The following is a 17,483-nucleotide window of genomic DNA, read 5'->3' as shown; positions in this document are numbered from 1 at the left end:
AGTCCTCTGCTTTATCCCCACTGGCAACAAAATTAAAAACTACATGAAATTAAGACTCTGCACCTGCTCTGCTTCCTAGAGGAACAGCAATGTTAATGCATGTAGAAAATATGGCAAGACAGAGGACTTACACGGGCAACAAAATTTTCAACACTGAACATTTCCTCAGTTATCTCCATCTTATTAGAAAATGGCCAGGAGACAGAAAGCCCCATTCATTTCATTGAGCACTGAACACTGATTGCATTTTTAGGAGAAACTTTGTTTAATAAAAGCCTAATCAGCCTATTTAATTTTCCTTCTGTTTTTTTCCTAGTCTTTAATTACAGCATGGGACTTGAACTGTGGCCTCCCCTGCTTTTGCCTGAAGTCAGCAGCTGAGTTCCTCTAGATTTCAGTTGGTTCAGGACCTTGAGTGAAGACACCAAGGCCTCAAACTCTGATTGAGAATGTTTTCAACTGGAACCAACACAAATGTTGAGATGAGCCCGCAGGAACCACACATTTGGCATCAGCTTGGATGGTCCTGCAGACCTGTAACAGTGTGTGGTCAGGGGGTTAAATGGGAATCGGCTTTGCCACCAATTCTTTGGAGATTTAGAGCCAATCACTTAAACTCCTTCCTCCCTCTACTGCCACCCTTTTCTATTACTTGTCATTCACTGTTGGCAGCCCAAAAACATTATTTGCTAAATATGCTGCAAATATGGTTTTCTTTCACTAACTGCTTTTATTTACCTTTTTATCCAAAGTCAGTACCACCATAAATATTTTGTTCCTATTGTATGTCTGGAATGGAAATGTTCATAGAGTGCTTCCCTGTCCTGAGGGCATTGAAGTGAATGTAATCTGCCATTAAAAATCACTGTTTGCAAGCAACCCAGTCATTTCTCATCATTCTTAATGCAGTGAGAAACCATATCAAACAAGTGGCTTTGGTAAGTCATTCATTTTCCTCTTGATTGATGCAAAAAGTGTATCTATCCTAAGGATACAAAGCTTTCCCTGAGCATTTGCAAATCTTCCATTAAAGCTTGGAAAGCTCTGAAAGTTACATTAAGGATGTTCACAAATCTTTCCCCCCTTTAATAGTATAATTACTTGATTGGTTTGATAATAAATCAAAATCCAAGTGAAGAAAGATTCATGTGCTTCATATAAAATGAATCACAGGGAAAACATTTCACAATTAGCAGGCACTCTTGCCTTACCTGCCATAACTTCAGACACATGGGCATGCCCAGCTTGGCACCCACCTCTGGCTTCAAGGTACAGACTGACGTCTTGGATGGCAGCTCCAAAACCTGAACCTGACATCAGGAAAACAAGAGCAGCTGGTCAGGCTCCAGCTCAAAGTTCTGCTGTTGAAAACACAAGTCTTTTAGGGTGATTAAGGTTAGTATAAGCTCTTCCAGTAAAAACTGTCTGCAGGAAACTGAGGAATGCATGCTAAGCTGGAGCTGTAGGGGAATCCACAGCTCTCTAAAGAAGTGCATTGTTTTAGGAAAGGCAGACAAAATTGCCCAAGTGAGCACATCCTCTTCTCCACTCTTCCATTTCATCTTTCCAAACAGGAAAAACAGGAGATGACACGTGCACACAACAGATACTACTGCACACTGCTTAACCTGAAAACACTGCCCTGCTTCCTTTCTCCTTTTTCCATCTCTGCTGCTAATTTTACGGCTGTGTTCACCTCTGGACACTTGCATTCTCTCCCCTGTGCTGTTATGGTAACACACACATACACATGTGCCAGGAGGAGGTTTTATTCGCTGCCGACCGCACTGACAAATGGTAGCCCAGAGTTCCTGGGTGGAGCAGTGTCAGCACACAGGTATTAACACAGTGCTGTGTTAAACACCTGCTCTCTTACAGAGCAGCTTCCACTGCTGCTTGCCCTGATGGTAATGAATTACAGATCTGGTGTTTTTCTGCATTTTTTTTAAACATTGGGCAAGTCATTCCTCTGCCAAGGAAGTAGCTCATTTCCACCTCAGGATGATGGCAGCCAAGATCAGGAGTCTGCCTTTTCTGTTTGGCACTGGAAGATTTGGAGTCTTGACTGACATGGCAGTGCCTCAACTCTGGGCTGGTTCTCAAGCCTGGAACTGTGGAGAAATAGCAGCTCTTGGGTATCAAAACCCTGCTGCTAGAAACATGGCTCTTTCTCAAGCACACACCTAATCACCAAGGTGATCTTTTCTTTTAATTAAGTAAACAATGGTCTGCATTATGTTGTAAAATTAAACGACTTGAAACATTTGATAAATGAGCATCAGCAGCGGTCCTGGGCCCTTTCAGAAGGTGCAGGACCTGGCAGTGCTGCTGCACAGCCCTGCATTTCCTGCAGCCTCAGAGCTGCTACACAGACAGGTCCCCTGGGAGCCACCCGTCACCACCACAGCACTGCCATGGCCTTCCCATCCCATCCCTGCAGTTCAGAGCTTGCCAGAACATCTTCCTCTTTGTGGAGGCTGTGAGCCAGCCTGCCAGCAGGCAGCTGCACTGGAGCTCTGGAGCACAGCACACAGCACAGCACACAGCACACACACAGCACAGCACACAGCACACACACAGCACACACACAGCACACACAGCACACACACAGCACACAGCACAGCACACAGCACAGAGCACACAGCACACAGCACACAGCACAGCACACAGCACACACACAGCACACAGCACAGCACACAGCACACACACAGCACAGAGCACAGAGCACAGAGCACACACACAGCACAGCACAGCACACAGCACACACACAGCACACAGCACAGAGCACACACACAGCACACCTTTACAGCACACACACAGCACCTGACACAGCACACAGCACACAGCACAGCACAGAGCACACAGCACAGCACACAGCACACACACAGAGCACACAGCACACAGCACACACACAGCCTGGCTTCCACAGCACACACTGGCACACACACAGCACACACAGCACAGGCACAGCACACTGGCACACAGCACACACACAGCTGGAGCACACAGCTGGCACACACCACACACACAGCACACACAGCACACAGCTGGCACACAGCACAGCACACAGCACAGAGCACACAGCACAGAGCACAGAGCACACAGCCTGGCCACCTGGCCTGACACACCTTTTACAGCACACACAGCACAGAGCACAGCACACAGCACACAACACACACCTGTACACAGCGCAGCACACAGCACACACACAGCACAGCACACAGCACACACACAGCACACAGCACACAGCACACACAGCACCGCACAGCACAGAGCTGGCCACACAGCACTGGCACACAGCCACAGCTGGCCACACAACACACACACAGCACACAGCACACAGCACACAGCACAGCACAGAGCACACAGCACAGAGCACACACAGCACAGCACACACACAGCACAGCACAGAGCTGTACACAGCACACCCACACAGCCACCCGCAGCACAGCACCACACACAATACAGCACACACAGCACACAGCACACACCAGCACCTGGCCTGGCCACATAGCCACACAGCACAGCACACACACAGCACAGAGCACACAGCACAGCGCACAGCACACAGCACACACACAGCACAGAGCACAGCACACAGCACACAGCACACACACAGCACACACACAGCACAGAGCACAGCACACAGCACAGCACAGAGCACACAGCACAGCACACAGCACAGCACACACACAGCACACACACAGCACACACACAGCCCCCTGCAGAGCCACAGCGAGACCTCTCACACTGCAGGGGAAGGGACTGCAGCCAAGAGCCAGCCAGTCTGCAGCCAAACCTGGGAACACACCAAGGTCTGATCAGCTGGGAATTCTGGTTCCTTGGAGCTACACTCTCAACAAAAGATGCTTTTCTCTCGGCAGTTTTCTTGTTATCAGCATAATAACCCAGTTAGCTGTGGCAGGAAACGGGCTATAAATATGAGGATGACCTGCCCTCATCGTGCATCTTTCATCACTGTCTCTCCAAAGGGCATTGCCTGCTAGGCAAGACTGAAACTGCAACTTCCACGTAATGAGGAAGGGTAAGTGTGGTGTGATAAATGCACTTCTGCAGCTTAAAAGGAAAAAACCTACCTTGACTAGAACCAGATGAACTGGTACGAAGGCCACAGTTGGGCTTGCAAAGGCCAAAGGAAAAGCCAGTGAGAAAAGCTTTGTGCAGAAGGCGGGCAGGCATGAGCTGGACTGACAGTTCCAGAGGCTGTCTGCATTAAAAGTAACTGAGCCTTAGAAATAAATACTATTTCATATATTTTGACAACTGTAACCTAAAACTTGAAGTGCTGTGTTTATGTTGGTTTTGCTTAATAGAAGAAAGATTTGCCTTTGCCTGAGGTTAATAGTGTTCCTGGGTGGCTAAAACTGGCCACAAGGAAACACACCCTTTTTCTTTTTCACATTAATAAAGCTTTTAACATGTTTCTGGCAAATTGGCAAGAAAAGTGCGTGTAACTCATAATTGGTGATTTAAATGCAATCATGAACAAATAAATGCCTGTTCAGATCTCATTATTTATGGACTGAACCTGCTTTAAGACAAAATTACTCTTTTTTTGGGCACCAGCCAAGCATAAACACTTATTAAGTCTTAATTTTAATCATAAGCTGCGAATGTGCCGCGTCTCACACAGTGCTGCCTGTCTGGAAGCACTGGATGTTGTGGGAGCTCACGGGAATTTCTGGAAATGTGACACGGTGCTAGTGCAAAGGGTCAACAGAGTGGAACTCTCCTACCTGAGGAGGCAGCAAATCATCCTCCCTGGCAGGGCCCAAACCAACAAATGAGAACAAACCAGGATGAGCTGTAAGCGCCCCCGGGCTCTCCTGTCTGGGTCAGATGAGGATTTCACTCTTTATCTCCGGGGTTTCTCCGGCAGAGCCAGGAATGCACTGTCAGTTTGGTTTCACTGAGAATTATCGAGCACTGCTGCAAAATGGAGGCAGTTCTTTGTGTGAGCAGAACGAGGGATGGCACTGGGAATGGCTGTACTTACTGGTGCAGGGCTTGTGTCTGCAGGCTTACTCAGTGCTGTAAAAGGCTGAACGTTCTGGCTGAGAGCCAGCAAAGTACTTAAATATGTGCTTAACTTCTGCAAAGTTCACATTTTCTTGCAATATAGGCTCTTATTACTTCATGTATATAAAATATGCAACTTTTAGTTTCAAGATACAGACCAGAAAAGCATCGGAGCTTTTATGCTCATCAACAAGTTGCAGTGAGCTACAATATTTCTTTTCATATTTATGCCACATTTTCATAATTTTGGTATTTTGATGTCAAGTATTTGAAATAATTTCTTTCAGTGTGATGTCCTCAAACATCCTTCGTGGACAACAAAGCTATGATTTCTACACAGTAGAGGTGGAAATTGCCCCCAAAGCTGGCAGTCAGTGAGTGCAGGGACAGTGGTATCAGACGTGGACATTTCAGTCGGAACTGAAACGGACCCTGCAATTATCTCACACTGAGCAAACCTCTGGCCACTAATTGGAATTCGACTGTTCCCAGCCCCAGTCCCAGGGAAGGAATTAGCCCGGGGAGAACGTCCAGGGATCACATTACAAATCAGCTGCACCTCCCCTGCTCTGCCAAGGCTCAGGTCAGAGGGGAGGTGAGCACCTCCACCTGATGACAGGCCTGCTGACCGTGAGTTCCCCGGCAGGACTCATGTTCCCAGTATCCAGCAGCACCGGAGTTTTCAAACTCCTGCATGTGAAGACCAGCAGCTGCTGCAAATACTTAAATGGCAGACAAACCTCAGGCTGGCGTCCTCGTCCGTTAGAGCATGAGTTACAGAATTCAGTCATCTTTGTGGCAGTAAAATTAGTGATTAGAACCCCCAAAGATTTCTTGTGCTGCCCTCTCTTGAGCAGAGAATTCGAGAGCAATGATGCTCCCTTCCCAAGCTATGTCATTTCAGTGACAAAAGCAACCTCCCCAGCACCAGAAAAAGAGACACTTCCTACCTCCTCCAGGCCTTTGGCTGCCGTGGCCACCAGCCAGCGTCCCTGTGCCACCTTTAGCAGAGAGCATCTGCAGAATCCCACGTGCTCCGTGAAGACAGAGTCCGTCACTGCGCTCCGGCCCTCTGCTAAATCCCACAGGCAGATCCTCTGGTCCCGGCCCTGACTGGCACAGCAACACAGGCCGTGGTGAGCGGCAGCTCTGGGGGCCCGGCTGCTCTGCCTGCAGGCACCAAGGCCCGGGCTGTCCCGGGCACTGCACCGAGCCTGCTGCAGCCTGGGGGATGTTAATGGGGTGTGGCCCTGTGGGGAGAGCCCTGATGGAGCCCAGGTATGCTGTGTACAGGTATGCATGTGCTTATAAACTCTCATGAGCATTTGAGCTTATTCACAGTAAAAGACATATTTTACCATGAATCAGATCTAATTTAAAAGGAAACAAAAGTACCCAGAGAGCCACACACGTAACACTCATGCACCCTAGCAATGACATGGAAATGTCGTGTGTTGACAGCTGAAAGACAAACAGCAAGACAACAAAGATCGCATCAGAGATGCAGAAAAAGCTCCGGTTACTCAGTGGGCAACTTCCACAGCCACAGGGAGGGCACAGAGGGCTGTCAGGACTGCCCCATGGGGAGACAACAGGAGAGGGACTGGCAGCAATTAAAAAGGAACTGTTGAATGCTGTGGCTCAAACACCCACCCCAGAGCCCAGGGGCTGCAGCACTGGGGCACAAGTGCAGCTCACTCTGGGCACAGCCCTCGAGCCCACAGGGGCTGCTCCCGCAGGTTTGTGAGCCCACTGGCTCTGGAACGAGGTACCACTGTCCATAAACTACAGGAGCACAGGACACATGTCCTCATGTTACCCCCTGGGCCAAGGAGTCATCAAAATCCCTTCTCCTTGTGTTACTTTAATTAGCTGGATCACCCCATGGAAGTTTGAAACCGCAACAGGGGAGATGTAAATCTGCAGACTGTTGGGACTCCTTCAGTGTCAGTACAGAAACTCCCACCTCCTGTTCAGCTGAGTGACAAACTGACACAACATTTACAGCGCTGGGAATACAAACAATGTGGTACTGCAAGAAATTGTTGTGATTTACCTTTAGAAGAAGAAATCCAAAATACAGGTAACTGCTGTTCTAAAATTGCACTGCTACGTGAACTAACTATACAGCAGAAATAGAGGTATGGAAAACCTCTATAATTATACAAACAATGCTCATTCAATATGATTTTATGGGGAAGAGTGTTGAGAATTGTACTTAGGCAGATAAGAAGTATAAATGCTAATGAGTTCCACTGTATATTATGAGATGTCTTCTCTAGATAAACATGTCAGAACACCTCCTAATCATACAGACACTTTGGCATCTACTCTAGATCACCTGTCTAATCCAAAGTACACAAATCTTCCCGACCTTCCCTTGCTAAACAAGAGGATATTTTGCAACAAAGCAAAGGCATGAAACTCAGCATTCTTGCTCATTTTCAGTCTTCCACTCTCCATTTCTGATTCCTCTCTTCTTTCCTACCCTTCTCTCCCTGCCCCTATTTACAAACTCTTTGTATCAATCTTCCCTGAGAACCAGCTGTGTAAGATTTGTCAACTTCAAATCCAAATGTATTTCCTTTACCCAAAGACCTCACCTGATCTCAGTGCAGTAATAAAGGCACTATGGATCCCAGGTTGTTGTGATGTCATAACATACACATCATAAAGAAATAATTTCTATTTTTCTCCCCACTATTCTAGAGTTCCTCTGTGTTTTTGTACTTCAGTACATTTCCATGTGTGCTGGATGGAGAGACTTTCAGTGCCTCCAGAATGACAAGACTTGTTTTCCCTTCAGTTGTGTCCATCCCAGAGACAAGAACCATTTCCCTGGTTCTCCTCTCTTTGCTCACCTGAGCAGCCTGTCTTTACCACCCATTGTCTCCACACAGTAGACAGATTTTCCTCCATGGCCATCCAGTGCTGTGTCCACTCTGTGTGTTTTCAGGTTCCAGACATGGATAAACCCGGTCTCAGACCTGGCAACAGGAACAGATGCTTTTATTGTGACCGCTGCATTCGGGTGATCAGCCTGAAGCTTTTCCTTTTGTTTCCAAAACTGAAGCTGCATGCACAGAGAGCACACCCATCACTCACCACCACACTTTGCTGTTCTCTCCAGATACACTTTATCAAAATAATACCCGGTTTTAAAAGGAAACCAGCAGACTCAGAGCAGCCAGAAATCCTGGTTTACTTACCCAGAGAACAGAACAGGGATCTCGGGTTCTGGGCCTCCACAGGAGAAGTGCAGAGTGTGGATGGCAGCACTGGTACCTCTGAGCACAAACTGGGGATCTGGAGGTGGCAGAGCCATCCCAGCAATGAACTGTGGGGGGTGAGAAGAAAACATAGATATTACTGAGGGTGAGGTAAAATGAAAGGTAAAGTGAAATGACAACTTTAAATACATTCAGAGGAGGACACTGCTTTTCCTAGTCACTTTGCTCTCTGAATTATCATTACTGAGTGCTATTTCTATTCGCCACGCAGCTCAGGTAAAGTATTTCCTCTGACCGTGAGCTGCTGAAGCAGCGTCCAGCCTGCCCTTTGCTGCACTCCTGAGTCAGTGAGTGCTGAGCTGGCCACACACACACCTCTCACGCTCTGGGAAATACAAAACTGCTCACCTGTTCTCCCCGCTGCAAAAGGCAAGAGCCACAGAATACAAGAAACTGGATACCCATAATTTCAGTGGGCAAGCAATTCATCATTCCCTTTAGCCCCTTGGCTAAGTTTTTCCCTTCCTCCCCATAAAAATACTACTACTGTGTTTCCCCTCACAACTGTTTCCAGAAAAGCATTGCAGTGAACATATCAACTGCCAAGAATTTCTGATGAGACTGGAGTTACAGCAAACACAACAACTCCATGACTCTTGAGTGTGTGAATTTTTGGTCCCAAGCACAGTTACAAGAAAAAAGAAATGCAGTGTTTTACACTCAGTGACTACTGTGGTAACATTTTTATTCCACATGGTTTGTATTCCCTAAAGGATCACAGCCTGAGCCATTCCCCCAGGGACAGCCCGAGCCGTTCCCCAGGCAGCTCTCACTACTCTGGCACCCTCACCAGGTTATTTCCAGTCACAGGAATACCTGTGCAGGCAGCTCTGCACAAGCACCAGAGGACAAGGATGACTTTTCTGTGCTCTGACTTGCTGCAAATGACCCTCCAGACCTGTGCTGGGACAAGGTAACCAGCAATTTGACTGCAAGTGCAATTTGCAATTCATTGGAAAGTGCATTATAACGTCCATTACAAAAACTATTTTCAGCATGAAAAGTGTTTACTGCCTTATCTGTGGCATTACTAGCTATGCTTTCTGTTTGCTGCTTCCTTTCTGACCTGACTTCACACAGAAAAGGTCAGCTTTCACCACTGCAGATGTCAACTTTGTCACTTTTGCCCATTCATGCATACATTACCCCAGATTAAACAAAAGGGAAGATCAGCAGGTGTTTGCTTGCCTGCTGGCTCACAGCAGAGGAATTGCAGAGAATCAGAACAGAGCACTAGAGCTACAAGTTCCATGTAAAACAGCTCAACTGTTCATCGGCATCGCACTCAGTATCAGCTTTTGAACTGTGTTCAGTGGATGCACTTGCTCTTGCACCTCATTTGCAGGTCTGCCTGGAGTGTTTATAGATCAGTAATCACCATGGTATCTATAGGTCCTAATTAAATGCAATTATCTTTTAGAACTAGTGATGAAACGTGCAGCATAATGTGCAGTTCTCTCTCAATAGCACTGTGTAATTAGGTCTGAAAATGATGAGCTCAGTGGATCCCCTCCGTGTTTTAGGGCCCTGACTCATCTGGTTTATGATGTTGTCGGATGATCCGGACTCCTGACAGGCATTACACGATGTAAGGTTGGCCCCCACGGTGAGATCCAGCTCTGGATTGCCATGGGTAAGGTGCTGCAGCTGCTGCCCCTGTGAGCTGTTACACACCCGAGACTGAGCGCTCTGTCCCCAGGGTCCCCTCTGGGGCAGCCCAGCCGGGCGCTGGTCCCTCAGCCCTGTGCTTGTCCCTGAGCCCTGTGCTGGTCCCTGAGCCCAGCCCTGTGCTGGTCCCTGAGCCCTGTGCTGGTCCCTGAGCCCTGTGCTGGTCCCTGAGCCCTGTGCTGGTCCCTCAGCCCTGTGCTGGTCCCTGAGCCCTGTGCTGGTCCCTCAGCCCGGCCCTGTGCTGGTCCCTGAGCCCTGTGCTGGTCCCTCAGCCCTGTGCTGGTCCCTGAGCCCGGCCCTGCAGAGCTGCAAGGCAGAGGAGCTGGGGCTGGGCAGAGTGCTGTGCCAGGAGGCAGAGCTGAGTCCGCCCACAGCCCGGCTGGGATTACAGGCGGGCTTTTAATAGCGTTTTTTAATTACTGACACACAAGTTTTTGCTGACAGATAGCAGTGTGTGCGTGGCTGTGGGAAGGGTTTTACCTGGCATCAAACAGACGCTACTAATGCATGTCTTTACAAGGATGAGAGTTCAGAACAATCCTCAGACCACTTACAAGAGCAAAAAACAACTACAGAAAACAGACTTCTGAGTTGTAAGCAAACGAAGGGACTGTTTCCTCCTTGCAGCCTGGTTCTTTCCTTACTTTTTTGCTAATCATGTCTGTGAATCTGGAAATTTGGCTTAATATTAAACCTACTTTTTATTGAGGATATGACTCCTTATTCCTTCCTACCATGACCTGGCAGGTGAATGGCAGTGTGACAGTATTAAACATCTCATTTTCCTTCCAGCAAGTGCTGAACTATAAAATTGCATCTGCATTGTCTTCTTTATCCAGGAGCTTGGACAAGTCACTAAAGACCAAGATTTAATTAAAAGTTCCTCGGTACAGAAAGTCCCATGAGGTTGCAAACAGATGGACATTTGGTGCACCAGTGCTTTAACGACTCCAAGAAAGCATCAATCTGTTCCTGTTGACGCATAAGCATCCTCAAAAAAATGATAGTTAGCCTGCCTTCAGCTCCACAGGTAGCTCAGTGTCTCCACCTCACTTCCAGGGATAATGAAATTACATTGTGGTACGAACAGATAATGGTTATACCGTGCTTTGCTAAGCAGACAGCTAAAAACATGCGAATATGATGATTCTGAGATGGTTAAAGCCTCTGGGTAAATTTTTCAGAATTGCCTAAGTGATTTAGAAGCCTAAGACTCATTTCCAAATGAATTTTCAATCCTACATCTCTAGGACTTTTAAAAGTTTCACCCCAGGTGTCTGAAAATGAGTTCTCTAATTAGCACGACATTTATTTTCTTATTAATTCCATCTAGCCTCAGGGAGACCAATCTGTTCTTGTTAACTGGGGATATCTACAACAAATTTAATTAAATGAATTTGCTTAGTATTTAGTCTGGTCTGAGAGCAAATTCTGGCTCAAGGGCTTGAACACGCAAAGTGCAACCTACAGAAGAAAGCTGATTTAAAAGCAGGGCTGCACTGTATGTTTGTCCCAGAGATAGCCTCATGCTGGGAAAGGAGTTACAGACATGAAGACAGCAATCATTTTGCTTATGGCAGTATTTGCTTGCAAGAGGATATCCCCTGCAAGAGATGCAACACCTCCCCACCACACTCCTCCTTTCAAAAGATGTTCCACCTCTTATTTCTTCAGCTGTCCCTGGGCTGTATCAGCATCTGCCCTGAGGGGCTGAGCCACACCTGGTGGGACACAGCCAGGGACCAGCTCCTTTCCCAGGGTGCAGACCTGGGGCTCACGCTGAACACGAGGGAGGGTGGAAGCCACGCTTGTCCAAATGAGGGCTTCAATCAGCAAATGGCCAAGTGCTACATTAGGTACCAAAAAGGGTATTCTGCTAAATGCCAGAACAATTAAACTTCTTTCAAACTTATGTTATTTTAGAGAACAATTCTCTACTAATATCCCTCACAAATCTTACTTTGCTTAGGTTGCAATTAGAATAATCCTCAAACCATTTGAGTTTCTATGCAGTGGTATTCCAGTATCATCACTTCAGCATTCAATATAAAAAAGTTAAGCTTTTATTTAATGAGAGTCATTTAAAATATGTAAATGTCAAAAGGATTACCTTAGAAAAATCTCTCGGAGAATTAAAAACATTAACAGATTCCCACAGGAAAAATTCCAGCAGAATTCAGCAACTCTCCTGTTCCCACTCCTGTCACTTGTATTTCTATCACACATTGAAGCAAAAACAAATTGCTATTAAAATATCATCCAAACACCCTCCTCCCCCAACAAACTCCACAGTTCAGTTTGAGATACCAACGGCTCAAACAAAGAAAAGAAAAAAATCTTCTTCTTTTTTTTTTTTTTAAGGCTTATTTAGAGTAGTAAAAACTCAGTGGTAAAAGAGCTTTTTCAGTTACAGGAGAAATAAATCTCTTTAGGCATGTCTGGCAAACTGTTTTGGGACTGAAACCAGCAGGTGTGCAGACATAATTACTACTGCAAAATATCCAACACATCCAGGTGTGCTCGCAAACAGATACACGAAATCCCTGCTATTTTTTGAAAATTCCTAGTCTGCCAGGTGCCACCCTCCCCAAGGAAAACCAGAGAAAGAATGAGTTGAGAAAGATGGGGATAAATTGCTCTTGGCCCTTTGCAGGCCGTGTGAGTTGTCCCCTGCCAGGAAAGCCCTGCTGCAGTTCGGCCGTCCCCCGTCCCTCGCGCTGCCCCTGCACGGCAGGGACGCTCCCTGCAGGAGGGCCTTGGGCAGGGGGCACGAGTGACACGGCACAGCAGGTCGGTGGAAATCACACACTCCCTCAGGTTAACAGTGCCATAAAACAGGTTTGGAATTCCACTGTGTCTGCAACCTGCACTGCTAAAACACAGCGTCCCAAACAGCGCTCCCATCGCCAGCCTCCAACCCTCGAACCCTCTAAACTCCACGAGGGTTCACAGGGAACCACGAACCATCCCAGCCCAAGCAGCTCCATGGCACGTCCAGGGAGTGGAGAACACTCCCTAGGAGTTTAGGGCTACAAGAACCCACTGAATAAGCAGCATTTCCATCGTCAGAAGGGATGCCAGACACATCCACACGAGTAGAATGAGTTAAAGTTCACCTCATCTGACTGCAGAAGTGAAGTTTTATATCTTATTGACTACAAATGGTCTCAAAGCAGGTATATAGCTCAGTAAACAATCCCTCAGTCATGTTGTGACAAGTTTTTAAGCCCAGCTTTTGATTCTGCATGTGCAAACCAAAAGATGATAGAACACACTGAGCCAGGGAGTCAGCAATACAAAGGGATGTGGTGAGACAGTCATCTGAAGAAATCTCCTTGCACCTGAGGTGCAGAGAAACTGAGTGGACAAAGAAATGCCTTTTGGGGTCCTGTAGCAAGCTGCCACATACAAACACTTCAGGAGGAATGAAAATCCCAAAGCCAGGCCCCCCTGCTTTTTGCATTCTTACTCCAGTTGCTCAAAACACACGACGTGTCTGTTGTGTGCAGAGACAGAACATGCACTGGTAAAAGTAAAACCGTGATCAAGACACGCGGGAATGCTACACCAAGAGTTGCAAAGGTCAGAGCCCCAGAATATATGAAAATTCGTTTGTCAGTCAAAGAACAACGCAGCTCTCAGTTTAAAACTGCCATTTCTATCTTTAGTGAGACAGAAAATTTGTTACACTTCTAGGGTTTATTTAGAGCTAATTTAAAAAATAATTTATCTCAAGTGGAAGCTAGAAATCAGTAGAAATCTTTAAATTGGGAAATTGATGTCAAACAGAAATTAGAAGTAGTAGAAATTTTTTATTTAACCAGTAAATGTACTAATACAGCACTCCTAATTTTCAGAAGGATAACCAAATGCCTTCTTTTAAATTGATTATTTTTCACACTATTACTTACGACTACGAAAGTAGAGATTAAGCACAGTGATGTGTATTTGTGACTTCAAACCCTAAAATAATGATGATGGTAATAATAATAATAATTATGAAAAGATCACAGCAATGGACTGGGAGCATTCATCAGTGTGCTCGTGCTTGCACTAGAAAATACAGTATCCAGATACTGTCGATAGGTTTCTACCCTGCTTGCAAAACTTGCTGTTAGCGACACATCAATGTCAAAAGGAATGCAGTGATTTATATGACCTACTTATACAATCCTTTATGAGCTGATACCATAAACCTGTTGCCACACAGCCAGCACTACAGCTCACAAGAGCCCTTCCTCTTACAGCTTGGGAACACCAAATCCTGTCAGAGCTCTCATTCTAAATACTCACCAAATAACTTCCAGTGACTAACAAGAGAAGAAAAACACTTCAAAAGTCTCACTTGGAGAAGTGCTGAGAACTTCCACATCCCATTGACTTCAAGGGAAGTCAGGACTTCATCTTTTCTCAGGAGATCCCCAAAATTACCCTCTCTGCTGACGTTTAGACAATGAATGATGGAAGTTTCCACATTTTAATTGTCACAGTCAATGGACAGATAGCAAACAAAATTGCTTATCAGCAACTGGTGATATGCCAAGAAACCCTCTGGGAGCCGGAAAGACAATGACTAATAACCATCAAGCAACACAACACATTTAATGATTTCCACTCAGATAATGCTCCTCCCAGCGTGAGCACCTTCTCTCTGAGCACGCCTTACCTCAACCAGGCTAAAACACAATACAGTACGATTTGAGGTGCTGGAGTCTGCAAGAAAAGCGTGTCTAAATGTCAGTGTGTATCCTTCAGGAATGCTGAAACCCTGGCCTGTGTCTCGAGGTCCACTTTCAAATACCTCCATCTGCACGTTTAAAAAAAAGTGGCTGTACAACAATGGCTTTCTATATGAAAACAGATTCAGCATGGGAACAAAACTAAGAATGACTGTAATCATTTGAAAGACACTGAGTTAGCATATGGATCTCATTGCCACTCACACATTTTGGTCACTGAAACAAAAAGCTATTAATCAATATGTAAAAGCCATAAATTAACATAAACATTAATCATTCTAATGCTCCCACTGTGTCGGACTGATAATTTTTTTTCAGTCTTTCATTCTGACATATGTGCCTTCAGCTATCAGCTGGGTGACCTTTTTTAACACAGTTAAACATTTTGGGCACTGCAAATATTACTGAAGTAAACATTTTGGAGACCCAAATATCATGGATACATTTAAGCCAAAAACATGGGGTCTGAAAACATGAGAGCCCCTGCCTCTCATGTAATTACACTAGCTTTTAATAAGGGAGCCTAAAATCCAGCATGAAATCCAGCTGAAGCAGATGAAATTCTAGTGTTTCATAAACAGGTTCATTTTGCAGATGAGGGAAAAGACACCCATCTGTTTTACTTTCTGAAACCACTAATTGCTTGGGAAAGTGCAAAGATGTGACTACAGCCAGCCTTGTTTGGAAAGAAAGCATAAAAGCCCATAGTAGTTCAGCTCTGCAACACACAATTATCGGGGAAAAAAAGATGACGAATGCCCAGTGACTTTGAAAACTTGAAGAATATCAATATGCACTTATACAGCACAACGTAAGTGAAAAGAAGTATTTATACAAGTGTGTCTCTATTCCATACCAGCAGAACTAACATGAATTTAGGTTTGGGCATGTGATAAATCACTGTAATCTAGCAGAAAATTGATAAGGCAAGGACCATCAAAAGCCTGTTTGGAGCAGCCTGTAGCTCAGCCATGCATAGCAATCTGTCAGCCACGGGGCTCTGTCTGCCCATCCTCCTTAATTAGGGGTGCTGCACTGCAGCATCAGCTACAGAGCCTGTGGTTCCAAGAGCTAATAATGTCCTCAGATAGCTTGGGCTTAATTAAACCTCTTCCAGACATTTTAGCAGACATTCCGGCAATAATCTCGTTTAGTAACAAACTATTAAAAAGAATTGACAGAGAAGGAATATATCAAGTTGTTACAGCAACTGAAGTTATTTGGGCCAGAACTGTATGTCTGCAATTAAGGATTCTGTAACTCTGAGCAATTAAAATATCACTTTATTTGAAAACTAATTAATTCTAAACACATATTTTTCCCATGACAAACTTTTATGATTGTTTAATTTATTCCATTCTAATTACACTTTAATTAATCTACTCTCGTATAATATTATACTGTTATTCTGGCATTTGCCCAATGAAGACAATAAATTGATTGCAGTTCCGTTGTGCAAGAGCAGAAACTGTCATGCCAGTTTCAACACCACCTTTATTTATTTGTCTCTTCTATTACTTTTCTTTTCCTCCCACAGGGCATAGGAACATGAAACACAGCACAAATCATAGGACATTTTGTCTTCTACACTTTCTTCTTCAAAGTGTGAAGTATAACAAGAGTTTTTAGTATTAAGGAAAAGTATATGTAACATGATATGACATAATAAAACATGACCTATAGGAAATGAATTTATACTTCTAAAATACATCACAGAATGACTTACCAATTGATTCCTGATGTCCAGGATCACGAGCAGAAACAGAGCTGTTTCCATTGACACTGAGGTCTGCTCAGGATCTGACCTGATGCAGTCAACAATACTGGAGAAAGAGACCAAAGCCCAATTTCACGCTAATCTTAAAATCACATTTGCTTCAGTATCTCTCTAAGTTTTACAAGACACTGCATTTTAAGTTTACATCAAGTCACCTTAGATTCAACTAAAACAAAAGTATATCAATTCTTTTCTTACTCTATAAATACTATATTTGGATTAAACTCTGATAAAGAAATATATACAAATATTCTATTGCACATGGAATTAGCAGTGTTGTGTTTTGCTTTGGCTGTACTTGAGGTAAAAATGACTGATGGTTACAGTCAGAAGTGCTCAAGTTTTACTTTTTTAACGTGAACGTCCCTGAAATTGGCAGTTCTTGCACGTTTGGTGGGAGGAGATACTGAGCAGTGACTCTTTCTGAAGCCACAATGAAGCACTCTGCTTTCAAAAGCTCAGCTGTGTTCCTGGCTGTGCATTCCCTGTGCTCGTGGAGCAGCCGCTCCTGCAGCCGCCTGAGCCGGGCTGGGACACCGGGAGGCAGCTCAGTCCAACTGCACTGCAGGCTGAGCTCTGCCAAAGTGGGAGACACATTGATAGCAGAGCACGGAACGTGTCCTACCCCGTGTTTATATTCTCAACATTCGCCTCATAACAGTTAAAAAATACACTTTGAAACTGCAAACAGCAAACAGGATAAATTGACAGAAACACTGGAGGAATATTAAATAAGAAGGGCAGTTCCTGCTTGTGTCCAGTTCACGTTTTGCATTCCAAAGTTTGGATCTGATCTCCGCCTGCCCAAACTGCCAGATGATTTTGGTGAGACTGCTCACACGAGGGGGGTTTGCAGGCTTCACTGCACCACTATTTATAAAGCATTTTCTCTTTGGAAGGTTTCTGCTCCTGTATAAACACAGCACATCTCCAGGAGCAGCGTTACTCCGGGTCATTCCCTGTGCAGGG

General features: G+C 45.2%; 1 protein-coding gene across 50 annotated transcripts in view; it reads right to left on the bottom strand.

The window, feature by feature from the left end:
* GNB1L (G protein subunit beta 1 like) overlaps positions 1-17,483 on the bottom strand; it is a 47,614-nt gene that overhangs the window by 13,732 nt on the left and 16,399 nt on the right. For 48 of the 50 annotated variants that reach the window (XM_050318025.1, XM_050318024.1, XM_050318026.1 and 45 more), the window contains 4 exons: positions 8,250-8,377; positions 7,902-8,027; positions 5,991-6,153; positions 1,212-1,310 (listed from right to left, as the gene is read on the bottom strand). In XM_050318025.1, the coding sequence (XP_050173982.1) occupies positions 1,212-1,310; positions 5,991-6,153; positions 7,902-8,027; positions 8,250-8,365 (504 nt within the window). In that variant the 5' untranslated portion in view covers positions 8,366-8,377. Of the gene's footprint in view, positions 1-1,211; positions 1,311-5,990; positions 6,154-7,901; positions 8,028-8,249; positions 8,378-12,108; positions 12,597-16,463; positions 16,561-17,483 lie in introns of those variants that run through there. The other 2 variants (XM_050318023.1, XM_050318075.1) reach the window with 2 other exon arrangements.

The sequence above is a fragment of the Myiozetetes cayanensis genome, unplaced genomic scaffold (assembly GCF_022539395.1).
Source record: "Myiozetetes cayanensis isolate MyiCay16 unplaced genomic scaffold, myiCay2020 scf21, whole genome shotgun sequence".
Taxonomy (NCBI): domain Eukaryota; kingdom Metazoa; phylum Chordata; class Aves; order Passeriformes; family Tyrannidae; genus Myiozetetes; species Myiozetetes cayanensis.
This window is presented reverse-complemented; position numbering and strand designations above follow the sequence as displayed.